At 35.7% G+C, this 27,728-nt stretch overlaps 1 protein-coding gene and 2 pseudogenes across 1 annotated transcript in view; 1 reads left to right on the plus strand and 2 right to left on the minus strand.

The window, feature by feature from the left end:
* The window catches only part of FAM227B (family with sequence similarity 227 member B), a 236,095-nt gene that overhangs the window by 54,245 nt on the left and 154,122 nt on the right, over positions 1-27,728 (plus strand). Inside the window, exons 10-13 of the mRNA XM_066343624.1 lie at positions 3,382-3,480; positions 8,272-8,373; positions 11,899-12,025; positions 24,386-24,523. Coding sequence (XP_066199721.1) covers positions 3,382-3,480; positions 8,272-8,373; positions 11,899-12,025; positions 24,386-24,523 — 466 coding nt within the window. The remainder of the gene's footprint in view (positions 1-3,381; positions 3,481-8,271; positions 8,374-11,898; positions 12,026-24,385; positions 24,524-27,728) is intronic.
* LOC136375904 (ribosomal protein S6 kinase alpha-6 pseudogene) lies at positions 5,716-6,555 on the minus strand (annotated as a pseudogene).
* Positions 6,562-7,863, minus strand: LOC136375905 (ribosomal protein S6 kinase alpha-6 pseudogene; annotated as a pseudogene).

The following is a 27,728-nucleotide window of genomic DNA, read 5'->3' on the forward strand; positions in this document are numbered from 1 at the left end:
CAGAGGACCTGAACAGATACTTTCCTCATGAAGACATACCATATTTCTCCATGTATAAGGTGCCCACCTTAATTTAGGTGCCCGAAATTTGAAAAAAAAAAAAGTATTACATAAAGTTATTGAACTCAAGTTTTATACATCATAAAATTTATACAACTCCTCACCTGTACAAAAAAGCAGGAAATGCAAGTAAAAAAAATCTACAACCACTGTTTAAGATGCACCTAGATTTTAGACCTCAAGGTTAGATCTTCTACATGGGGAAATATGGTACTAATGGCAAACAGATACATGAAAAAATGCTCAACTTTAATAGGCATTAGGGAAATGCAAATCAAAACTGCAATGAGATGCCACCTCACACCTATTAAATGGCTGTTATCAATAAGAAAAGTAATAAAATATGTTGGAGAGGTTGTGTAAAAAAGGGAACTCTCATTCACTGCTGGTGGAAATGTAAACTGGTACAACCACTATGGAAAACATCATGTTGGTTCCTCAAAAAATGATGAATAGAGTTGCCATATGTCCCAGCAATTTCATTTATGGGTATCTATCCCAAAATCTTAAAAACATTTATTTGCAAAGATATATACACCCTTATGTTTGTTATAGCACTATCCACAGTGGCCAAGATGTGGAAACAACCAAAGTGTCCTTCAATAGATGATTGGATAAAGCAGATGTGGTACATAAGAACTATGGACTACTCAGCCATTAGAAAAAATGAAATACTGCCATTTGCTACTACATGACTAGACGAGAATATTATGCTAAGTGAAATAACTCAGTCCGAAAAAGCTAAGAACCATATAATTTCACTCATATCTAATATATAAAACTGAAACTCACTGACAAAGACAATGGTATGGTGGTTACCAGAGGAAAGGGGGTGGAGGAAAAGGTAAAGAGGAGCAAACATATGGTGACAGAAGAAGATTTGACTTTGGGTGGTGGGCACACAATGCAATATACATATATGTATCGTAGAAATCTACTCTTGAAACCAATATGGTCCTATTAAACATCACCCCAATAAATTTAATTTAAAAAAAAGAAAATGATAAAAAATGAAATACTAACAATAATTTAGAAGGATTGAATTTATGGATCTGCAAGTTGGAAAGAGAAAGTTAAAGGGTTACTGTTATATGCTTGAAGGTGTGGGAGTCCGTTGAAATGACTGAGTTCCCCTAACCCCGTTCAAACACCTTCCTATACATACAGTAACAGATTAAGTTTCTTGATGAAGTAAAGTGTATATTATCCCCTGTATCATGCAGAACAGAACCTTGACTAGAGATGATGCTCAGTAAAAGATTTTATTGAATTAAGTGTAAAAAGGGCCTATATTATATAAATAGATATAACAAGAAAGCTAAGTCATAAACATACTTAAAAATTTAAATAGAAATTCCAGAGAACATTAGAAGCAATTTTGGCCAACCTACAGTCAATAATAAGAAAAAAGTTCCAAGTCAGATATCTGTAGGTTTTACATTTAAATGAATCAAAAAACTATCACAGGCCTTGGCTGGTTAGCTCAGCGGTACAGCATCAGCCAGGCAGCATGTGGAATTTCCGGGTTCACTTCTCAGTCAGGGCACACAGGAGAAGCACCCTTCTCCCTCTCCTTTCCCTCTGTCTTTCTCTTCCCCTCCCACAGCCAAGGCTCCATGGGAGCAAAAGTTAACACCGGCGCTGAGGATGGCTCCATCACCTCCACCTTAGGTGCTAGAATGGCTCCAGTTGCAACAGAGCAATTCCACAGAAGGGCAGAGCATCACTCCCTGGTGGGCATACCGGGTGGATCCCGGTCAGGCACACGCGGGAGTCTGTTTGCCTCCCCTCTTCTCACTTCGGAAAAATACAAAAATGAAAAAAAAAAAGGATAAGTATCACAACGGTGGAAGGGGGCTAGGAAAGAGAGGACCATTTTACTTTTTAAGCTGAGTTTAGGTTTCTTCTTTTTTTCCAATTTTCAATTTTTGGTTGTTTTCAGTAACTTTAAATTTTCCTGAAAAAAGGAAGTTAGTGATACTAAACATAATCAAAACTAAGAACAGAAGTAATCATGCAATTGGTTTACACTAAAAAGCATTTTGTTTGAAATTTGCAAATAATTTAAGCAAAAGTATTCCACTTCTCCCCATATTTCAATTTTCTCTTTTCTTTATGTTTATGTACTTTACATATGTTCTTTGTAATTAAGAAATACTAAATCTAAGTTGGTGCTGTTATCAATGTAAGTGGCCTGTGAAAGAAATGCCTCCACAGATACATGATAAATAATCAATAGTAATAAATAATCATCATGGTATAAAAGTTTGCATGATGTGGTTTTTTTCTTTTTTTGTAGACTTGTCCTCGAAGAACAGAAATTTATACCTATGTATTTTATTTTTAAAAAATCTTGAACACTACTGAATCTGGCATTTAAAAACTTTTAGCTGAATAATATAAAATGATTTATTGAATATGCCTGCTTAAACCAAGATTTATAGTCTGTAGCAGTCATGGTAAATAGATTTAACCTTATGTGTCAATTTTGATCAATTGCCTAAAGAGAGCACTATGTTTAGATAAGGTCTAGAGTTATAATGCGGTTCATTGGGATAGAATTTCACAATTGCTGATATCTGTCTTCAGTGGAAAAGGGAAATTGTAGCATATCGTTGGATTTTTGCTCTTCTTGGCCTAGACTACACTGTCCTTACCATAGGTCCTAGCCAAGTGTGGTTACATTAGCATACAAAATGTGGCTAATACAGCAGAGCTGCATTGTTTTATTTATTTCAATTAATTTATATTTAAATTTAAAAACTAACACTTGATTAAGTTATCAAAAAACTTTCAGTTAAGGCTAAAACAAAATTACAACCATGTAGTATTTTATGATCTAAATACTGATAAAGTATTTATGATGAAAATGTGTTTCAGATGTTTCTGTAAGTGTTAATTATACAGTATATTTCAAAGACCTAGTACCAAAAAAGATTGTAAAATATTTCATTAATAATTCTTTATTTATTATGAAAATGTGTTTCAGATGTTCTGTAAGTGTTAATTATACAGTATATTTCAAAGACCTAGTACCAAAAATGATTGTAAAATATTTCATTGATATAATTATATAGTAAAAAGATCATGTTTTTATTGTATTTGGTTAAATAAATGTTAGTAAAATTAATTTCACCTTTTACTTTTTTAAGTGGCTACTAGAAAATTTATTATTACACATGTGGCTCTACATTAAACTTATATTGAACAGTGCCAGTCTATAACCATTGAACATACACTCTTTACAAAGCCTATTTATTTACCTTACCATGTTTTATAAGATATTTTAATTTGATCCCTATTTGTCTTTTTTTTTTATAGGAAAATTTTTTTAAAATCTGGAGGAGTCATTTTCTTTCAGAAGCCTCTATTGCTCTTTTGCATGATTCCTTTTGGTGGTGGTTTCTCCATAAATTTAAGGTATAATGCTATTTCTTAAACTTGTTTAGGTTTATTTTTAGCATAATTTGTTTTTAGTAGTGGTAGCATTGGTACAAAAACATTTTTCGGGATCCTTCCACAGAGCTTGGTGTTTTAGTATGCCACATTTCTTAGAAATCCTGTTTGAAATCTAGAGTTCTTTTAGAGCAGGGGTCCCCAAACTTTTTACACAGGGGGCCAGTTCACTGTCCCTCAGACTATTGGAGGGCCAGACTATAAAAAAAAACTATAAACCAATTCCTATGCACACTGCACATATCTTATTTTAAAGTAAAAAAACAAAACGGGAACAAATACATTATTTAAAATAAAGAACAAGTAAATTTAAATCAACAAACTGACTAGCATTTCAATGGGAACTATGGGCCTACTTTTGGCTAATGAGATGGTCAATGTCCTCCTCTCACTGACCACCAATGAAAGAGGTGCCCCTTCCGGAAGTGCAGCGGGGGCCAGATAAATGGCCTCGAGGCTGCATGCGGCCCGCAGGCCGTAGTTTGGGGACCCATGTTTTAGAGGATTAAGACCTTAATATAGATTTCAAAGAACCTAGGTCTTCATTTAATCAGAGAAAGATTAGTTAAATCAGACATTGTAGTGAATAATAAAGTTATAGCTTTATTCAATATTATCATGTGTGGATAAACACGAAACCAGTGCAAATCAGTGACATTGAAGGAGGTTTTCATTTGGAAAACAGTCCACAGAGCAGATAGAGAGGGAGTCCTCACTTGATTCAGAAAGGTAAATACTCTTATTAGGATTAAAAAGAGAAAAATGTGGGTTTCCAAGAAACAATGAGAGAATGGAAATAAGCAGCACATAAGTCTTACATTAGAAAATACAAGAGCCTAGAAAACAAGGTGAATATAAATGACTGCTGTGTAGCCTCTGGATCTGGGAGAATGGAAAACAGAGCAACCCATGGGATCATGGTCTAAGCATTAAGAAGATATGCCATCCATTCTAAGAAGCCTGCAAATGTACTCAACTCTCCACCTTTCCCCAGCCCAAATTAACCCCAGGAAACTGCTTCTGTGTTCACTCCAAAATTTCATACAATGAAGAAATGAATGTTACCAAATTTATATACAAACTGTTGGGTCAGTGCTTTAATGTAATTCTCAGTAAGACTACTGGGAGCTGAATAGGGCATCAGAAGTGCCGTATCAATTCTACAAAGATAATTACCTAGGGAAATGTGTGCAATCAGGAGAGTTTATTACCTTAATTTTTTTTCTAGATCTGGATTCCAAATTTGTATTTTTCCATGATAACAAAGAGAAACTTTACTTTCCCACTAAAGCTATTAGGATTATAATTAATGAGTTTTAGAAGAAACAATCTAGCAACGTTTCCAGAAACTGTTTTGTCAGGCCATAGAGTATTTTATTATTCTGAACAAATACAGATTTAACACAAAAATATTAATGCCCCACTACATTTATAAGATTATTCTTGGAATAACAAGGCATTGGATTTTTTTTTCATCTTTAAACTATTTTCTAGCAATTACTGGCTTTCTGAAATTAAAATGTAATAATTTTAAAATATGATAATTTAATAACATTTTTAGTATCATTTTTGATTTTCTGACATGATTTGAGGGTCAGTATGATTCAGCAGGATAAGTATTCTGCTAGTGTTGGAGGGGGAAATTTAGGGATCTAAATCCAATTGAAGCAAATAATCCATGATTTAACCAGAACAGTTCCTTGTTCATCTGTTTTTTGTGTGTTTTTTTAAACCAACTATTAAAGTAACTATTTAAAAGGAATTTTAGAAGTTAGTGTGCAGGGAAGTTGTTAGGACCTTGTGAACACCAGTTATATACCAAAATAAATTTTGCACACTACTGCAAAACAACATATTTTGAATATTGTGGACCAGTGTATATTTATTTTTTAATCTCACCCCCCTAAATAAGGAGGCTTCAACAGAATATTCAAGAAATGTAGCAAAAGCAATGCCTTTGATAAACAATTAGGCGAAAGCCACACATTTAATTTTATTTTCATCCACTTTGGCTGAGGAACACTGAAAATCTTACAGGCCAGTTGATATCCACTTTTTCATGCTGTTACCTAAGCTTGAGGCAGCAACAGGCTCTAGGACTGGCTGGAAGGTCTTATGAGTCAGGGTAGAATATGTGGCAACTGTTGCTCCCTTAATGACATATGACGTATTATTTCTGATTGGCTGATCATTTGGCACCTAGTCTCTGTGGGTTATTCACCAGTGTTTTAATACTTGTTATGTAGACTACCATTGATGTAGATCTATACATAGCATATGGGAAAGCAAACCCTTTGCTCCATGTAAAGTATTGTCCCAGTTTCCACCACTCATAGAGAACTACCACTGCCTATACGTAGCAGTATCTCTTCAGGAGTATCATTGGGATCATTAGCAGATGAAATGTAGCCAGTCAAAATTCTGTTTACAAGGGACTCCCAGACTCCAAATATCAAAAGCAGCATTGTAGCTCTTTTGCATAAGACCTCAGGTGCTACAAAGTTTGCAATGTAGCATGAAAAGAAGTCCATTTTCTCCTTGAAATTGTTTGGAAACCCAAAATCACAAATCTTCATGGAGTCCACATGGCTGATTTATCCACATATAATACATTACTAGGTTTAAGATTACGATGAGCAACTCCTTAACAATGAAGATAGTCAACTGTCTTAGTTATTCCAAACAGTACATCACTAACTTCCCATCTGAGAAACATTTTTGGTTTGAGAATATGCTCCAGTGGTTTTCCTTTTTTCATCAAATCCGTAACAAGATAAACATCTCCACCATCATCATAAACATCCTTTAAAGTGAGCATGTTGGGGTGTTGTTCATAGCACTTCAAAATTTCAATTTGTTCTGAGGAATCTCTCTTTTGTCAATGATCTTCACTGTAAATTCCACACTGGTGACTGTGTGTATGCCTTGCTTGCGAACAGTATAGGAGCCAACACCGGTATCTTCTTTCAACAATTATACTTCACCAAATTTTGCACCATTTTCATTTATCTGATGCACTTGTGATAGGAGCGATTTTATATTCTTCTACAATGAAATATAAATATATAACATATATTTTTGCAATTTTTTAAAAAAGTGTCTTTTAAATTCCTCAACTCCTTCTAAACTCAGTCTATTTGCTGGATTCCTTTTGAATAACATCCTTAAAACACTCTGTGCTTCAGAAGAAACTAAGGCATTCCAAGTTTTGCTCTTAATATCATACTCATGGTCTCATCTCTGTCTTTACCTTGAAGTGTCAGTGTGCCAGCAAACATAAGCACACCATATGACTATCACTCAGCACCCTGCGAATAACTTCTCCTGCTTACTACTTCAGAAGCCATATACTCCACTGCACCATAAAACAAGCTGGGCTTCTTTTCTTCATTTACTGATTCTCTGCTGAGTCCAAAATCTGTTAACTTGATATGTCCTTTTTCATCAAGCAAAATATTTTCTGGCTTCAGGTCTCTATACACAATTCCTAATTGGTACAGAAGATCTAAACAACTGCTAATTCTGCAGGTAGAATTTCACTCTTCCTCTGTAAACAGAACCTCTTTGGATAATCTTGTGAAGATAGCTCCTCTCCTAAGAAAATCCAATATTAACTACAGCTTCCCTTCAGTCTGAAAGGCATAATGAAATTTGACCATAAATGGATGATTTACTTCCACCAGTACATCCCTCTCCATCTTTGTCTGAACTCTGTCTTGAACTTTAAAAAAAGCGTTTTTTAATACCTTCATTGCATAGAGCATACTAGCTTCAGGGCCAGTCTTATTAACAAGAAAAACTTTTCCAAAGGATCCCTGAACAAGAACACAAGCAAATCAAAACATGCAGCGTCTGCTTTCTCATATCCTTCCTTAACATGCTGAATAGTAGGAATTTCTTTAACAATTTCTACTTCTTGACAAGAATCTGCTTCTCCCTTTTCCACTGGCTCATCAATCATTTTAAGACGATTGACCTGTGTTGTGCCTGGAACCCCCACACAGCAAGGGAGTGTCAATGGAGATTCCCCAGCCTGGAGTGATTAGGGTTTGGGAAAGAGGGGCAGGGGTAGACACGGAGAACCCCATGGTAGGGAGGCAGAAAGAAAGGAGGGACGTGCTAGACCGGGAGGGTTGAGGGAGACAGAGCTCATGTGTTTTGTTCATTGCATTTCATCTCTGTATGTACTTCCAAGAGGGTTTATTGTTAAAAGTATATGTATTGAAGTCAGTGAACTAAATTAATAACGTGACCTTTTAGGTACCAAAATTCACCAAATAACTGTGGTGTGACACCAACACATTTTTGTGTGGAAATAGGACCACTTCTTGCATATTTCAGTTTCATTAGGTAAGCTTCTATTTCAAGCTGTACTACATTTTCAGATGAACACAAAACACAAATTCTGTCTATGTTATGTCCCACTTTAGGAAAAATAAATAATACTGATTTTATAACTAGAGTAAAATAAAACTCTGATTTACTTATTTAATTGAATTACCAATAACGTAATATAAGAAATACTCTAGAATATAGCATGCGTTGGCAAGCTGACTCTAAAACTTATTTCAGTAATTGTTGTATGATTAATATAAGAGCCATCATTTGAAATTCAGGACTGTATGATGCTCATTCCACTATAGTAACTGATCTGCTCTTTAATAATAGATAAAATTATTGACATTATGCAGATAGATTCCAATTTTAAATTGTAATATTAACTATTTTAATTTTGCACATCTTTTATTTTTTAAGCCTGACAAAGAAAATCAAGATTTTTTATTTGACAGAATTTCAGAAAGTTATGTGACACTTTTCATGAGCATACCTCTAAGTCGAAAGGATGCATTCTTTCAGGTAAACATAGAAATGAACTGGTTTCACTAGTTATTTTTGTAGCTAATGAAATAGAAAAAGTTATTTTAATCTAAACACATATGAGAACACATTTTGTTACTTTGAAAGCAAAATTTCCTGAAATAAAGTAATGATACTATTTTAAAAGTAATGTCCCACACTCCAGAATGTTGTATTTCCTTGACTAAAAGTCATAATCTCCTTAGTGTGATATAGGTATTTTGTTTGTATATTAATAATTTGAAAATGATTGACTTATTCTATGTAAATTATTGGTTTGTCTTATATTTGTCTACAAAATTATCAATTTTTTTCTTTACAATGTATTTTTTTATCTAAGAGGACATGAGTTTATATTATGCCTAAAGACTAAGTATCTGTTACAGTAAAGAACAATTAATTTATTAATCAAATGTTTGTTTTACTTTTCTGTTATATTAACTAACGAATAGGGTTGATTAAAATAATTTATGTTTTTGAATAAGGTTAGTGAAGAAGGTAGCAATTTTACTGGATATTTTTAAATTTAAACATTCAAATACTTTATTGTGTTGACATCTTTCTGTAAATCAGAAATATATAAATGTTTTATAGTCATTAAATGTTTTTTTTCCATTGGGTAAAACAAACCTAAAATAAAAATAGTTAATATCCTTCATATATAAACCTAAATTACCAAGATTGTTCAATATTGACCTATCTTACCCACAAACATACACATGCTGTGTCACAGAAGGAAACCAGTAGTGAACTTGGAATGTTCCAGACTAGGCTTCATGTCTGGAACCTGTGCTAATTATCTAGGGATTTTGTTAAGACAATCAGTGTCTCACTTCCACAGCTGGTTGTCTCTCAGATAAAGAGGATTATCAGATTCATGACTCATAAATTACTGTTTTGTAGAATGATGATGTTCTCAAAGACTAGAATTTTCTCTGCTGATACTGAAATCTTTTCTTATTTTCAGGAAATAAGTTAGTTAATAGTTAAGATTTTGGGTAAATAAATTGTATAGAGGTGACAAAACAGCTGTTTCTCTGTTCGTAATCTGTTTTTGCTTGAGAACCAGGCCACCTCTCTGCAGGTTTATCCATTTCAGGGCTACTTAAGTGGAAGTGTATCTTCATCTCTCATTCACCAATTTCAGTTATTTTTAACTTATTCAGATAAGTGGGGCTTTTGTCCCTATTGGCTCATCTAATTATCGTTCCTAAGAAAGATAAATTTATTAATATTTAAGAGCAGCCTGACCTGTGGTGGCGCAGTGGATAAAGCGTCGGCCTGGAAATGCTGAGGTCGCCAGTTCGAAACCCTGGGCTTGCCTGGTCAAGGCACATATGGGAGTTGATGCTTCCAGCTCCAACCCCCCTTCTCTCTCTCTGTCTCTCATCTCTCTCTCTCTCTCTCTCTCTCTCTCTCTCTCTCTCTCTCTCTCCCTCTCCTCTCTAAAATGAATAAATAAATAAAAAAATTTAAAAAAAAAAAGAAATGGAGTTTAAAAAAAAAAATATTTAAGAGCAAACATTATCTTCAGGTCTCATTATATTATTCAGTACATATTAACTGAGTCTAAAAATATCTAGTGTGGCTTTTACTTCCCTCTCGTCCCATTTAGTACAAAGAGATTGCTTTAGAAAATTTTCCAACACAATATGACATTTGACTTCTTTTCCCTTAATCTCATAAGGCAAGGTGCTCACAGAAAACTTTTAGAAGTTTCCCTTTTAACCTTGTTCAACATTTTAATTTTAATCATTAGTATGGTTTTAGGTGCCACAAATAAAATATGTGATTGTTTTTGATAGTAAAATACAGTTTATTCAATAAAATTAAATATCATATTAAAGCATTTTTCCTTCTTCCTGCCCCCCCACCCAAAATAATCAAGTTCTTCAGAGAGTACTGTCACTTCCAGCAAATTGTAGCAGTACTGGATTTAGTGACTGTGTTAGTTTCTTGTTGCTGCTAAAACAAATTGTCACAAATTTAGTGGCTTAAACAACAGAAATTGTCTTACAGTTAGGCCAGAGTCCAAACTGAGGTTTAGAGTCCTAGAATAAAGGTATCAACAGGGCTAGTTCTTGAAGTGGCCAAAGGAATATTCCATTTCTTGACTTTTCTAGCTTCTGGTAACTTCCAGCATTCTTCAGCTTCTGGTCACATTACTCCAATCTCTGCTTCTGCCATCACATTGCCTTATCCTGTTCTATAATGAAATTTTCCTCAGCCTCCCTTTTGTAAGGACACTTGTGATTACATTTAAGACCCATTCAAGATAATCTCCCCATCTCAAGTTTCTTAACTTAATGATATCTGCAGAGCCCTTTTGCTGTATACATTAACATTGTAAAAGTTCCAGGGATTAGGACTTGACTTGTACAATTTTACATTATTAAGGGCTCAATGGGCCTGACCTGTGGTGATGCAGTGGATCAAGAATCGGCCTGGAATGCTGATGCCACCAGTTCAAAGCCCTGGGCTTGCCTGGTCAAAGCACATAGGGGAGTTGATGCTTCCTTCTCCTCCCCCCCCCCTTCTTTCTCTCTCTCTATCTCTCTCTCTCTTTCTCTCTCTTCTCTAAAATAAATATATAAATAAAAACAATTAAAAAATAAAATTAAATGAAAGGCTAAATAAGTGATTATAAATACTTATATGAATGCAAAGTACCAAAACAGTAAATAATAATTTTTTAAAACCTTTAATATAAAAATATCATATTTTTCTATGTTTAATCACTTCCTGAGAGAAATTTAGTAATTTAGGGGTTTTTCTAATAGAGTACTGGTAGAACCATATATTTATTGGTATCTGATTATGGTTTAAATATGTACCGTATTTTCCCATGTATAAGACGTACCCTTTTCCGAAAAATTTGGGGTCTAAAAATTGGGTGTATCTTATACAGTGGTTGTAGACTTTTTTACTTGCACTTCCCATAGATGAAACTGAGGACTAGGCAGCATATGAAGACAGTGATTCGTCATAAGACACAGATGAGGACAAGCTAATGGATGGGAGTTTTGACAGTGATGAGTTGTATGACTTTTATGATAAATGAAACTTGAGTTCAGTAACTTAATGTAATACATTTTTTTTTAATTTTGGGCCCCAAAATTAAGGTGTGTCTTATACATGGGAGTGTCTTATACCTGGGGAAATATGGTAAATAATGCAATAGTGATTAACTTTTTATTAAAATGACCTGTATACATAATTTTATAAAAAAAGATAATGATAGCAAGGTCGAATGAAGTAAATATATATTCGTCAAACTTTATCTTAATTGTTAACTTTATCCTTTATCCAAATTGAAAAATTTCCCCAAATGCTATGAAATAGCCAAACTAACTGACTTTATTCTTTTTTGTTTATGTTCCTTAATTAGATGTACAAAGAGATAATAAATGGCCAAAAGCAAGCTGTAACAAAAGAGAGACTGTTATTTCACAGACAATAATTTTTGGTAGTTGAGATATGTTATATGAAATATGAAATTATTCTAATATGACTTTTTTCTGGTAGGTGTATCCTGATTGCTTGGCACAAGCTATCTATGCAACATTCCAGGAAGCATTTCCAGAATCCAGTGATCTCTTTAATGATGAATTTAAAGAAGATCTAGGGAATAACATTTTTCTTTGGATGTCAGGTATGACTATGTCATTTAATGATTGATCATTATTTTGATACCTAAAACTTTTGGATTTTGTTTAATCCAGTAAAAAATAAATAAATAAATAACAAGGAAAAAACAGGTAATTCTTTACCTTGCAAAACATGCCATATGGATACCTATATTTTAAAATAATAATGATTATTTTCTTATGAAAACTTTATAATACCAAAATTAATCAGTTATTAACTTGAGATGCCAAATAATTTTATAGGCAGTGAAATTATTACAGAAAACTGAATTGCTACAGAAATCAAGTCATGCCATATACATTATACTATATTTGGAAGATAAATATTTTAAGCTTTCTTTGGAAATAATATAACAAATAATGTTGGGTAAATTCTAGAGCTAATAGAATATACAATTATTAATCACAGAAATTTGTTTTTGAATCATGATGTGCTTGTAGGTAAGAGTAGTAGGACTGAAAGGTGAACGGGAAGTAAAATTCTATTCATAGAGTGTTTAGCTTGAGTGTATTTGTGTTTAAAACTAAGGTATAGTTACACACTCTAGGAATGACCTTCCCAGCATATTTATTCTAAGACTATTATACTGTTGTAAACTACCAGAAGCTATTGACAATTTTTCAAGTAGTACTTCTTGTAAATATTTCAATTCAAATTTTGACTGATTTTTAAAACTGTTTTGTGTTGACACTTAGTAACCAAATCATTTCTATAAGAAGTGTTTCACATTTTAAGGCGGGAGAAACACCACAGATTTATTTTGTGAACTGCGACTTTACTGAATTCATTTATTAGTTCTAACAGTTTGGGGGGCATCTGTAGGATTTTCTATATATAGTATCATATCATCAAATAATGACATTTCTTCTTCTTCTTTTTTTTTATACCTAATTTCTCTGGCTAGGATTTCCAATACTGTGTTGAATAAAGTGGTGGTAATGGACATTCTTGTCTTGATCCCAATTTTAGAGGAAAAGCTTTCAACTTTTCATTGTTGAGTATAATATTAGCTCTGTGTTTGTCATATACTGTATGGTCTTTATTATGTTGATATATTTTTCCTCTCTAACCACTTTGTGGAGAGTTTTTAAAATCATAAATGAATGTTAATCTTATCAAATGTTTTCTCTGCATTTTTGTTATTCTTCATTTGGTTAATATGATATACCATGTTGATTGATTTGCACATGTTGAACACTCTTGAATTCCTGGAATAAATCCACTTGATCATTGTGTATGATCCTTTGGATGTATTCTTGAATTCAGCTTCCTAATATTTTGAGGATTTTTGCATTTGTATTTATCAAGAATATTAGCCTAAAATTTTCTATTTCTTCATGAGTTAGTCTTGGAAGATTATATGTTTCTAGGTATCTAGTTCTTCTAAGTTGTCCAATTTGTTGGCATATAATTGTTCATACTATTCTCCTATGATCTTTTGTATTGAATATTTCTGTGGTACCAGTTGTAACTTCTCTTTAATTTCTGATTTTATTTATTTGAGCCCTCTCGCGTTTTTCCTGTTTAGTGTAGCTAAAGGCTTGTCTATTTTTTCAAAGAATTAACTCTTAGTTTTATGATCTTTTCTGTTTGTGGTCTATTTCATTTGTTTCTGCTTTGATCTTTATTATTTCTTCCTTCTACTATTGTTGAACTTTGTATGTTCTTCATTTTTTACTTCCTTTAGGAGCAAAGGTAGATTGTGATTTTGTGATTTTTCTTGTGTATGTGTTTTTAAGTGCACTTCTATTGCTATAACTTCCCCATTAGAACCTCTTTTGCTGTATTCCATAGATTTTGGAATGTTGTATTTCTATTTTCATTTGTCTCTAGATACTTTTTTACTTCTCTTTTGAGTTCTTTGAGGACCTCTTGGTTGTTCAGTAGTATGTTGTTTAATCTTCATGTTTTTGTTATTTTTCCAGTTTTATTCTTGTAATTGATTTTTAGTTTTATTTCACTGTGGTTGGAAACGGTGGTTTATATTATTTTAATTTTCTTGAATTTACTGAAACTTGTTTTGTAGCCTAACATGTGAGCTATCCTGGAGAGTGTTCTGTGTTGACTTGAGGAAAATGTGTATCCTGCTGCTTTTGAATGGGATGTTTAATATATAATTATTAAGTTCATCTGATTTAATGTATCTGTTAAGGCTAATATTTCCTTGTTAATTTTCTAACTGAATGATCTATCCATTGATGAAGGTGGATGTTAAATCCCCTACTATTATTGTATTGCTTCCATTTTATCCTTTTAGGCTCATTAATATTTGCTTTGTATTTTTTGGTGTCCTTATGTTGGGTTCATATATATTTATAAATGTTATATTTTTTGTAGGACTGACCCAGTATCATTATGTAATGACCTTCTTGTATTTTGACACACTTTGCTTTAAAACCTATTTTGTCTGATATGAGTATAGTTATACCAGCTTTCTTTTCTTTTCCATTTGCTTAGAATACTTTTTCCCATCCCTTCATTTTCAGTATATGTGTCCATACTTCTGAACTGTGTTTCTTATAGTCAGCATATAGATAGGTCTTGTTTTCTAGTTAATTCAAGCACTGTATGTTTTGATTGGTGAGTTTAGTTCATTTATATTTAGCGTAATTATTGATATTATGTATTTACTGCCATTTTGTTAATTGTTTCCAGGCTGTTTTTATAGTCTTGTTTCTGTTGTTGCTTTCTTCTTTTTATCTCTTCCATTGAGTTTGATGGCTTTCTTAAGTGTTATATTTACTTTTTTTTTCTTTTTTTTTTCTGTGTATTAACTATAAGTTTTTCCTTTGTGATAAGTTTATAGCAACTTGAATTTGAACATGAACACATTCTAAAACTTTTTATTTTTAGTCCCTTCATCACATATCATATTTCTGATGATACTTTTTACTTTTTATTTTATATATCCCTAAACTAATTATTTCAATTTTAGTTAATATTACTACTTTTGTCTTTTAATCTTTGTGTTAACTTTTAAGTGATTGTTCCACTAACTTGACTATATTTTTGCCTTTCCCAGTGAGATTTTTACCTACACTTGTTTTCTTATTATTAATTAATACCATACCTTCTCAGTTTATAGAAGTCCCTTTAACATTTCTTATAAAGCCAGTTAATGATGATGAACTTCTTCGCCTTTTGCTTATCTGTAAAACTCTTAATCACTTCTATTTTTAATAATAACCTTGCTGGGTAGAAAATTATTGGTTCTAAGTATTTTTTCTTTCAGCATTTTGATTATGTCATACCACTTTCTTCTGGCCTATAAAGTTTCTTTTGGTAATCTGCTGAAGGCCTTTCACATTTTCCTTGTATGTAACAAATTATTTTTTCTCTTGCTGCTTTTAAGATTTTTTGTCTTCAACTTTTGCCATTTTAATTATAATATATCTTGGTGGGGATCTTGTTGGGTTCATCTTATTTAGAACTCTCTGGTCTTCTTGTATATGGAGGTCAGTTTCCTTTCTCATATTATTGAGCTCTTCAGCCATTTTGTTTTTAATTTATTTTCTTCCCCCTTCTCTCTCTCTCCATTTTTTGGGACCCCTGTAATGTAAATATTATTCCACTTGAAGTTGTACCAGAGGGTCCTTGATGTATTTTTACTTTTTAAAAAAAAATTGGGGGGGCTCTGCTGTGCTATCTAGGTGAGCTACATTGCTTTGTGTTTCTGCTTGCTGAAACTCATCTACTCATTTTGGTACTCATCACTCATTTTGATGCAGTTCATTTATCCTTTGTTATGTAGAGCAATTCATTGTTTTCACAGGGAAATAATCCATAGTAGCTGTAAATTTGGTGTGTCTATGGAAGAAGGTGAGTTAAGGATCTTCCTAGACCATCTTTGAGGTCTCCACCTCTCTACTTTTGCTAAGTTTTTCTCTTTCAATTTTGACTAATTATTTGGCTTTGACTAACATACTTGTTGAAAGAATTTTATAAAACATGTTTTATTCTCTGTTGTGGAAATAATTATATAACAAATCTAAAATACTGGATTCAATATTCTCATCCTAAATGCATCAAAAATTTTTTCAATATAATATAATCACTTTATTAGTCTGTTGACAATATATTTAATTCCATTACTTACAGTATTAGTTGGCTCTCATATTTGGTTCATTTTTTCACAAACAAAAATTTTTATTAGCAAAGTTTCTGATATGCAATAAGAAAAAAAAGCATGAGAGTCTATATTTGTTTCCTATTGCTGCTGTAACAAATTATCACTTAGCAGTTGTAATATTAGTGATCAAGGCCAGTTAGGTTCACATTGGATTCAGGCAGACAATAGAGAAACTGCAGAGCCAGAAAGCATTGGGCCATTACCGTTTACTAGATTCTCACAACGGCAGACAAGCAAACAGGCAGAAGAAAACCTCTTCTCATGGCATCAAGCAAATGAAAAGCAAAATAATTCCTCACAGTGATGGGCAGGCAATCCACAATCTGCCATCTGCAATCTGCCCTGAGCGCAAACAACTATAGCCTTACATAGAGTATCAACACATGACACTGCCACATGTTCACACACTGATCAAGCAAAGTGCTTACAGCCATTAAACCAGTGAACTAGCCTAACACAGCGGTTTGCCCCACATTTCACCCTTTTAATGTTGCTTGCATCACAATCTACACAAGTATCTTTCACGATTGTCCCTGTGAGGTACATTACAGAAATAAACAGACTGTATGGTACAAGTTGTACCATAATTACAATAATTACAAAGGTGCCCTTCACAATGTCTCCATGAACAATCTGTCCAGAGAGTTAACTGGAGACCAACCCACCTCCAACCCCCAATCCTACAGTAGGTTGGAGGGCCTATAGTCCAAGGCTATGTCCACAGAAGAAAATGTCCTTGGTGCATCCCTGCAACTAGATGAGAAAAGCTTTCCTATACAAGATGGCCTCCTAAGGTAGCACAACCTCCAACAAGGTCTCTCATAGTACTATCTACAAGTGACATGTTCACTCAGCAAGGGAGCCAGTGGTCCCCTGTGGTCATAGTCCAAGAGTCCATTACACTGCTCAATGATCAGTCCATGATAGACAGCCCAGCTGTTGGTGCAAATTACCAAGGTAAGATTCATTACAGGCAACTAGCCATACAGCTCTTTATTAAAGAGTCTCAGTACCTTTCCATAAGCTCTCTGTCTGTTGCCACCAGCCCCATCCAAACCCCTCAGCAAGTTCACAGGGCCTGGCAGAGTCAAACACATTTGAGGCCTTTGCCACCTTGACAGTTCTCTTACTGCTGGAAAAAAGAACCCAAAAAACATCTGCTGCACATTAGAAGGGGACCAGTGGATTGCCAATTTCACATGGGGCCTCTGGTCCCCACCCATCCCCATTGGACAGGTCCCTCAGCCTTCCCCATATTTAAACTGAAATAACGGATCTTGGGGATCCTCCTCTTCCACAGCTGTCTCCAACAAGTAACCTTGCAACTGTGCAACTAGAATGCCAGCCATTTTCTTGGCAGCTGCCATGGCTGCCCACATTCCCTGCTTTTGGCTGGAACCTCTGTTCTGGCTCAAGCTGCCACCAAAGCTCCAACAGGACTTTATTAGACCTGCATCCAGTTTCTCTCTATCTGCCCCAGCAGCAATCAAATCTACCTACATCTGTGTTTGCATAGTCTTTACAGGCCCATTTTTTTTTGTTAGTTGCAAGGGCAGCATGGGAAGCTGCCCTCAAAGCCTTACAGTCCCATACTGTCTCCAGCTCCCCCAAATCTGCCACTGTCTGTATAACCACTTTGATGGGCTGCCCCACATGGGGGCTCAATATAGCCACTAGTGACCCAAAAAGATCTGGCAGGGCAGGCACTACAGAGAGTAAGGTCCTTCATTCCTGCTGTAAACACTTCCTCATCTGGTTCACAGGACCTTGGGTTGAAAGCAGCATTCTTTATACTTAGTTCCTGAAGGAACTGGGGCAGCTCACTATAGCACTGCCACTGACTCACTGCCCCTAGCAAGTCTCCAGCATTCTGCCAGATGGTACAAATGGCAGCCATCACCCATTCTAATAGGGTGTGGTTTCCTAGGTTGTCATGGCAGTTCTGAAGATGCTGCCTCAAGGAGGAATGTGTGGTAATGTTGGCCAGCTTCTCCATCTCTGTTCCAAAGAGTATGATGTCATCCACCCCCTATGTCCCACAATTGCAGCAACCAGGCTACCAGGGGCTTGATGAGCTTCTACCTGAATTTTGCCCCAATTTCATCAGCTCTGCCTGGGCCTAGGGCCAGACCACAGAGTGCTCCACTGCCTGTGGAGAGGACTGTGCCTGATACTGAGGCACTCTTGGCTGCTGGGTTTTTACCTTCTGGGCAACCACCAGCCAGGCTCTGAGTCTGCAGATGGCAGTTTCAGCCTGAATCTCCTCCTCAGAGGAGTTGGAAACACCTGCTTTTGGCACTCAGAGCCACTCTGCCAGCACGGATGCTTCTTCTTCCTTGGTGAACATTGTGGCTGCTGCAGCTGCTGGCTACTGGCCTAAAGTTGAAGTTCGAGCTCTTGAACCTGCAGTTGTTTTTCCAACAACTGTCACTTCCAACATTCAGCTTCCAGGTAAAATTGCAGTTCAGAAGCCTGTAATTCCTTCTCCAGAGACGGTTTCAGTTCCAGGAGCCATTGGTGCTCAGTCTGCATCTTACACTGGAGCTCTTCAACCCGGTTGGTCTCCTTCTCCAATGCTTGTTCCAGTTCACACTGCTTCTGGTTCTCAGCCTATAGCCTGACCTGCAGTTCTCAAATCTGAACTCTTTCTCTAGTGACCATTCCAGCTCCTGCCATTGTTGGCACTCAGTGCAGATCATCCTAGAGCTTTTGACCTCAGGCAGCCTTTTACACAGAGCTCTCAGTTTCTTCTTGCAGGGCTGTAAAAAACACCTAGCCCACAGCCTCCAAAAGGACAGCCATGGGGAACCATACACTGAAGAACAATGACCATTTCTCTACTCTACACTTCAAGGGTGTTGGTGGCTCCATCTGCTCCAAATCCTGCCCACTACACCAAACTTAATGCTGGTGACCAAGGCCATGTAGGTTTGCATTGAATTTGGGAAGACAGTAGAGGAATTGCAGAGCTAGACAGTGTTGGACCATTACCCATTTATTGGAGGCTCACAAAGACAGGCAAGCAAATAAACAAAGAAAAATCTTGCTTTTCACAGTGAAAGGACAAAGGATTAGAAAAACCACACCTCACAGCTGTGGGAGAGCAGTCTGAGAAAATCGCCCACAAGGGAAAACATCCATAGCCTTATATAGACACACTAGTCAGGCAAAATGCTTGCAGCCAGTAAATCCGTGAGCAAGTCTAATACAGCTGTTTTCCCCACACCCCTTCTCAAAATCTTTTTAAAAATTGACAGGTGCATTCACTCTCAAGCTTACTTTATGAAAACATTACCCTTATATTAAAGCCTGATAAAACACTACAGGAAAACTACAGGCCAATATCCCTGATTAATATAGGTGCCAAAATTCTCATCCAAATAGTGTCAAACTGAATTCAACAGAAATTTTTAAAAATCATATACATGATCAATCAGGATTTATCCCTAGGATATAAGGATGATTCAACATAAGCAAATTAGGCCCTGGCCAGTTGGCTCATTGGTAGAGCGTTCGTTGGCCTGGCATGCAGAGTTCCCGGGTTCGATTCCCGGCCAGGACACATAGGGGAAGCGCCCATCTGCTTCTCCACCCCTCTCCTTCCTCTCTGTCTCTCTCTTCCCCTCCCGCAGCCGAGGCTCCATTGGAGCAAAGATGGCCCGGGCGCTGGGGATGGCTCTGTGGCCTCTGCCCCAGGCGCTAGAGTGGCTCTGGTTGCGGCAGAGCGACGCCCCGGAGGGGCAGAGCATCGCCCCCTGGTGGGCGTGCCGGGTGGATCCCGGTAGGGCGCATGTGGGAGTCTGTCTGACCGTCTCTCCCTGTTTCTGGCTCCGGAAGAATAAAAAAAAAAAAAAAAAAAAAAAAAAGCAAATTAATAAATGTGATGCACCAGATTAATAGAATAAAAAATAAAAACCATATGAACATCTCAATATATTTAGAAAATCATTTGACAAAATACAATATCCTTTCATGATAAAAATGCTCAACATATTGGGTATAGAAAAAATATACTTTGACATAATAAAGGCCATATTTAGCAAGCTCACAGCTAACATACTCAGTGATGAAAGGCTAAAAGTTTTTTCTTTAAGATCAGTAACAAGGCAAGGGTGCCCACATCTTATACTTTTATTCAATAGAGTGAAGGAAGTTCTAACCAGAGAAATCAGATAAGAAAAAGAAGTAAACAGTCTCAAAATAGGAAAGAAAGAAAGTTGTCTTTCTTTGTAGGTAATATGATCTTACATATAGAAACTTATCAAGCCTGACCTGTGGTGGCGCAGTGGATAAAGCGTCGACCTGGAAATGCTGAGGTCACCGGTTCGAAACCCTGGACTTGCCTGGTCAAGGCACATATGGGAGTTGATGCTTCCAGTTCCTCTCTCTCTCTCTTTCTCTCTCTCTCTGTCTCTCCCTCTCCTCTCTAAAATGAATAAATAAAAAAATTTTTTTAAAAAGATGGCTCTTCTTCAAAAAAAAAAAAAGAAACTTATCAAGACCACCAAAAGACTGACAGAACTAATCAATGAATTCACTTGCAGTATACAAAATTACTATACAAAATTAGTTGTATCTCTCTAACAACAAAATATATGAAAAAGTAATAAAGAAATCAATTCCATTCACAATAGCATCAGTAACAATAAAATACTTAGGTATAATATAGACAAGGAAGTTAAACATCTGCACACTGAAAACTACAACACATTTCCTCATTTCAAATTATTACCAGAAACCTATAGTAATCAAAACAGTATGTTACAGGCATAAAAATAGACACATGGACCAATGACACAAAAATGAAAGGCCAGAAATATACCCTCACAAATACAGTCAATTAATGATTAACAAGGGAGCCAAGAATACTTAATGGGAAAAGGATAATCTCTTCAATAAATGGTGTTAGAAACACTGGATAATCACAGGTAGAAAAATGAAATTGGACTCCTATTTTATACCAATCACAAAAATTGCCTCCATATGGATAAAAGACATATACATAACAAGTAAACAGAAAAACTGATATAAGAAAACATGGAAAAATCAAATTGACATTTGTCCTGGCAATTTTTAAAATATAGATGTCAGAAATGACAGCATAAGAAATCCTTTTGAGTTCTCCCGTTGAAAATTTAACAAATTAAACAACTATAACAAAGTGAAGGAACCTCAGCTGGGCTCACAGGTATGCCTGAAAGATCCACATGCTGAATAGACTAAAGGTGGGATGAGTTGAAAAGGGAGGCAGAAGAGAAAATACATTCACAGTTCACTCTGAATAGGAGACAAATCTGATGTGACTGGGTATTTTTTTTCTCTGCCACACTATGGAGAGGAGGGAAGCTTAGACTGTTTGGATTTTTCGAGGGATATGGAAAAGGAACCCTGGAGTGACTGGGTCTCCTTCTGCCAGGAGGAGTGGTGAGATAGAGGGGCAGAGGGGAGATAAACCAAAATGGCCAGAGTGCAGGGTCAAAGCCAGTGTTCTCACAGTCTTCCTACAGCCTGTACTCAGCAGAGAAAGAGAAAACTAAAGTGTAGCCCTCCCAGATCCCGCCTATCTCATCTCACAATACAGAGAGTGGCAGAGACAGACCCCACAACTAGCTTTCCAAAGCCACTCTCTCCCCTGAAGAACAGAGATGCTCCATAGCTGGTCCCCAGGTCTGTTGAAATGTGGGGAAGAACATCCAGAAGACTGAGATCGCCATTGTTAGAGCTGGAAAGCCAGAAAGCCAAAGCTATAATGCCAAAGCCATAAAGCCCTCACAACACACCCCACCCATCAACATGACTGCAGTCCCTCATACATCATTACAACAGCAACATCTCAGCAGAGGACAGCCTAGGAACTTCGCAGTAGTAAAACTTGTTATACAGTGACACCTACTGAAAGAAACATCTCAAAACTGAAATTTATTTTTCCTTCTTTTTTTTTGTATTTTTCTTAAGTGAGAAGTGGGGAGGCAGAGAGACAGACTCTTGCATGCACCCAACTGATATCCACCTGGCAAGCCCACTAGGAGGCAATGCTCTGCCCATCTGGGGCCATTGCTCCATTGCAACTGGAGCCATTTTAGCACCTTAGGCAAGGCCATGATGCCATCCTCAGTGCCCGGGCCAACTTGCTCCAATAGAGCCTTGGCTGCAGGGGGTGGAAGAGAGATAGAGGGAAGAGAGAGGGGGAGGGGCGAAGAAGCAGATGGTTGCTTTTCCTGTGTGCCCTGACTAGCATTTGAACCCAGGACAACCGCACACCAGGCCAGTGCTCTACTGCTGAGCCAACTGGCCAAAGCTAAGTTTTTTCAAAGCTGAAGATATAGAACACACTTTATTTGGATGTTATGACCTTCTATTCATGCCATTCCTTAGAAGCATCCTAGTTTAAATACCAGTTTGAATTTCCCACCTGTAAATAATGTTGGGATGCAGTCACAACTCAACCAGATGTTAATTTGGAAAAGAAACAACAGAGAAACTAACAAGCATTAAATGCTTACTATGGATGAGGTATTGTGCCAAATAATTTTACATCTGGCTTGATGTCAGGCAGTAACTAGGTTGAATTGAATTTTGGGTCTTTTGTGTCAAATACATAGTTTAGAACATAGTAGGCTTTCAGAAGTGTTTGCTGAACATTATCTCTCTTTATATGTCAGGACGTAGTAAGGTTTATTCCAGAAATGGAAGGATTATTCAACACTACACTGTACTAACCATTTCTTTTGTTTTCTATATTCTGGTGATTTGTCATATGGGGCCTTGCTGATTCTGAAGGGACTGCCTCTTTCATGGTTAGCCAGTTCCTAGAGATATTAAACAGCTCACCCACGTGCATGTTTTTTAAATACAAACCAACCAATCCAGAACCCACACCACGGCTCCTTCCTTTATTGGGTTCTCACTCTGGGCCACTATCCACTTGCCCTTATCATCTCAGGATAGATACCAGACCACTGCGGACAGCACATATGCCACGGGGCTGCTGAAATCATTCAAACTAGCCAATTATAAGCCTGTTTACCCTGTCTCATCCATTTCTTCCCATGAAAAACCACAATAAAGGCTCTTGCCCACTGTTTCCCCTCTTCCTCTGCCCCCTGTCCAACCCCTGTGCTTTCCTGTGTGGCCTCCCAAGGCATGGAGTGCCTCCCTCTCTTGGAAACTGTGAGTAATAAACATCTTTGCAATGTTAATCATCTGATTTGTTGGCCTTATTGTGCCTCAGATTTCCTATTAATACACTATATTTTAAAACAATCTATCAAGAGTCATTCATGTTAATCAAACTGAAAGCTGTTGCATAGTTTATCTAGTGGTAACTAATGTGAAATGGGTGATAACTGAATCTAAAAACACTTAGGAGATTCTAATTTTTCTACCTGAGCATAGAAAATAATCCTCATTGAACAGTCACTACTGAGAAAATATTGGCTATCTACATGAGCATGTTGATATATAGTAATAATATTAGCTCGTATTTCCCATATCCTGAACACTTTAACATATGTCAATTAACTTCAAAACAACCATATGTAGTACACAAAGAAATTTATGTTGTTTTTATTACTATTGTTCAGGATGCAAATGTTTAGTGTGGTTAAATGAATTAGTCAACCCTACACAGCTTTTAAAACAAAAATAGAACTTTCTAAATGAAATATATTTTATTACTTTTGGGGTACTGTCATTGATTCTTAAATATTATTTTTTAAAATAATAGGATATACAGATAGGGAAATTTTTAAAACAATTATCACCTATGCTCAAAGGCAATCATGTTAACAGTTAGGCTATAGCGACTTTACATATTAGGTAAAACTATTTTTCACGTAAAAAATATTATGAATACCTTTCTATGCTAGCAAATATTTACAAGATAACTTTAAAGTATACTTGATATCCACTTTATGGATATACTGTTGTTGGATATTTAGGTCCTTTCCAAGTTTTCACAATAATAACCTCCTATGTTCATATATGAATTTCACCTATGATTATGAGTCAGAATGATACATATCAAGCTTCAGCTACTTTCTAATTCATTGGTATCCATAATAAGACATTGACATTTCTATAAAATAATTCTCTCATTAGAGACTTGAGATTGACAGTCCTCATAGGACTGTTGTGAGAATAAAATGCATATTTTCAAGAAATGCTTTGACAAATTGAAAAGATATCTTCAAAAATTCTAATTTCTTTGGCTAACTTGCATTTCTTTATTGACAGGTCTGAAACCTCAAAAAGGCTTTTGGACCCACTGGAAACTGAAAGAACTGTCCACCACAACCATCCACGGTACTAAGAAAGCACCCATGGAATCGATAAAGGAGAGGATTGCAAGCAGTCAAGAGTGCACATCAAACTGTAAGTAAATTTATCATAAACTAATGTGTGAAGTAGCCAAAATCAAGTGTATTGTGTTATTTATCCACCAGAATTTTCTAATGATTTACTCTTTAGTGAGGATCTTCAAATAAATTAGATTTGTACATTGATATTATAGTAGTTTGAATATTGCTTTACATTTTAGTTTTTCAGTATAAAAATTATATGTGCTTAAGTCCTTTTTTATTTTGTCATATATATTTTTTTCAGTAAATTTAAATGTTTTCTGTAGAGTTTCAGTTTTGTGGCATGTTTGTCAGAACTTGCATAATATTATGAAAATATCTTTCTTTTTTTTCTAGTGCTTTCTATTTCCATGTTGTATTTAACTTTTTAATCCACTTGGAATTTATTTTGTTATAAGGAAGAGAGTTGTATTCCAGTGTTTTGTTCTTTCCAATTCTTCATTTGTTTAATAGTCCACTTACAGGCTACTTGAAATTTACTTGTATATATTTTTGTATTCTCTTCTGTTCCTTGAACTACATGCCAAATTCTTGTACCAAATTTCTCAGTTACTCTAGATTAATAAGCACTGCAAGGCAAGTTTATTTCTCTTGTTTAAACCATATTTCTAATACAAAACATAGGTCTGGTGCTTGGGCCTCATTACTGACTCATTATATCAGAATCTCTGGCTCCGGATTTTTTTAAAGCTACCCAGATGACTTAAATGGGCAGGCAAAGTTAAAACCACTAATGTCGTGGGAAATACCTTTCCATACTTCTCCTTAGTATAGTCAGAGGATGGAGGGAATAACTTACTTAACCTACTCTTTTGAAAACTGTTCTTCAGTAATATTTATTTCTAAAATTAATTACTGCTCGTGGGATTTGTGCTGTGATTTTTCCCAGTCTTATCCCCATAGGTATCATGCTATCTGACTTCTAACTTTTAGCTTTTATATAAAATTTTTTTTTTATTTCTGATTTTAATTTATTGTGTTTACATAGATTCAAGTGTCCCACAGAATATATCTCTCCCCACCCTCGTGTTCTCCTCGGCTCTCCTTTTTGCCCCCTCCCCAATGCCTTCGCCCCTTCCCTCCAGGATTGGAGCTGTGTTGTGTATATATAGTTTCACTAATCTCTTTTCCTTCTCTGATCCTATCTTCTCTTCCACTTTCCCTCTGACCGCTTTCCCTCTGGTCCCTTTGATCCCACCTCTGCATCTGTTCCGTTCCTCAGTTCACATTGTTCATTGGATTCCTCAAATGAGTGAGGTCATATGATATTTTTCTTTCTCTGCCTGGCTTATTTCACTTAGCATGATAGTTTCCAGGTCCATCCATGTTGTCGCAAAAGGTAAGATTTTCTTCTTCCTCATGGCCGCATAGTATTCCATCGTGTATATGTACCACTGCTTTTTAATCCACTCATCCACTGAAGAACACTTTGGCTGTTTCCAGATATTTGACAAAGGAGGTAAGAAAATACAATAGAGTAAAGACAGTCTCTTTAACAAATTGTGTTGGGAAAATTGAACAGGTACTTGCAAAAAAAAATGAAAATGGATCATCAATTTATGGCATGCACAAAAATAAACTCAAAATGGATAAAAGACTTAAATGTAAGTCGTGAAACCATAAACATCTTGGAAGAAAACATAGGAAGTAAACTCTCCGGTATCTCTTGTAGCAAAATTTTTGCTGATTTATCTCCAAGGGCAAGTGAAATAAAGGACAGGGTGAACAAATGGGACTATATGAAACTAAAAAGCTTTTGCACAGCAAAAGACACCATTAACAAAATAAAAAGACAACCCACACAATGGGAGAATATATTCACCAATACGTCTGATAAGGGGTTAATAACCAAAATTTATAAAGAACATCTAAAAGTCAACACCAGGAAGGTAAATAATCCAATCTAAAAATGGGCAAAAGAAATGAATCAACACTTCTCCAAAGAGGGCATACAGATGGCTAATACCATATGAAAAAATGTTTAACATCACTAATCATAAGAGAAATGCAAATTAAAACCACCTCACACCTGTCAGAATGGCGATCATTAACAAACAACGCAGAGTAAGTGCTGGCGAGGATGTGGAGAAAAGGGAACCCTCCTGCACTGCTGGTGGGAATGCAGACTGGTGCAGCCACTGTGGAAAACAGTATGGAGATTCCTCAAAAAGTTAAAAATGGAACTGCCCTTTGACCCAGCTATTACACTTTTAGGAATATATTCTATGAACACCAAATCACTGATTCAAAAGAAGAAATGTACTCCCATGTTTATTGCAGCATTGTTTACATGAAATTTCTTGTTTGCTGTTGCTGTGGGTTTTTCCAGAGCTTTGTATGTAGTTGTTATTTTGAATGGGGAGGTACTTGACTATCTTGACCCAATCTTGCATTTCTGTGCTTATTCCCCACTTTCATATGTGAATAACAATTTGGTTGAACAAAAAATTAAAGAGTTTGGAAGGAGCTCTTTATTTTGTGAAAATTTTCACTTACTGAAAGTGATAAAAAATAGCATAAGTTACTCCTATATGTCCCTGATCCACCAACCATTTAAATTTTACCCTATTTATCACTCTCTTCTTTTTTCCATATAGCATTTAAAGTTGTACATTTCTCTAAGCACTGTTTTTAACGATGTTCTACAAATTTAAATATGTTCTCCCTTCATTGTCATTTAATTCAAAATGAATTCTAACTTCCAGTATAAATTCTATTTTGACCTATGAGTTATTTAGAGATCTATTGGGTTATTTTTAAGTATTTGGGGAATTTTCTGGATATCTTATAGTTACTGATTTCTAATTTTAAAATAGTGTGGTCTATATGATCCTTTGCAGTGTATTGAGACTTCCTTTATGGTAAAGTGCATCATCTATCTGGCTGAACATTCATGTGCACTTGAGAAGAATGTACATTCTGCAGTTGTTTTATAAATCTGAATTAGATCAAGGTGTTTGATAGTATTTTTCAGCTCTTCTATATCAAAGGTCAGCAAACTGTATCCTATGCACCAAATCTGGCCTGTAGCCTGTTTTTATGTCCTGTGAGCTAAGAATCATTTTTACGTTTTATAAGAATTGTAGTAAAATGAAGAAAGAAAGAATATACCACAGAGACCATGTGTGACCCACAAAGCCTGAAATAATGACTATCTGACCCTTAATAGAAAAATTTTGCTAACTCTGATTCTATCTCCTTACTGATATTTTAATGAG

The sequence above is a fragment of the Saccopteryx leptura genome, chromosome 6 (genome assembly GCF_036850995.1).
Source record: "Saccopteryx leptura isolate mSacLep1 chromosome 6, mSacLep1_pri_phased_curated, whole genome shotgun sequence".
In the NCBI taxonomy this organism is placed as follows: Eukaryota; Metazoa; Chordata; class Mammalia; order Chiroptera; family Emballonuridae; genus Saccopteryx; species Saccopteryx leptura.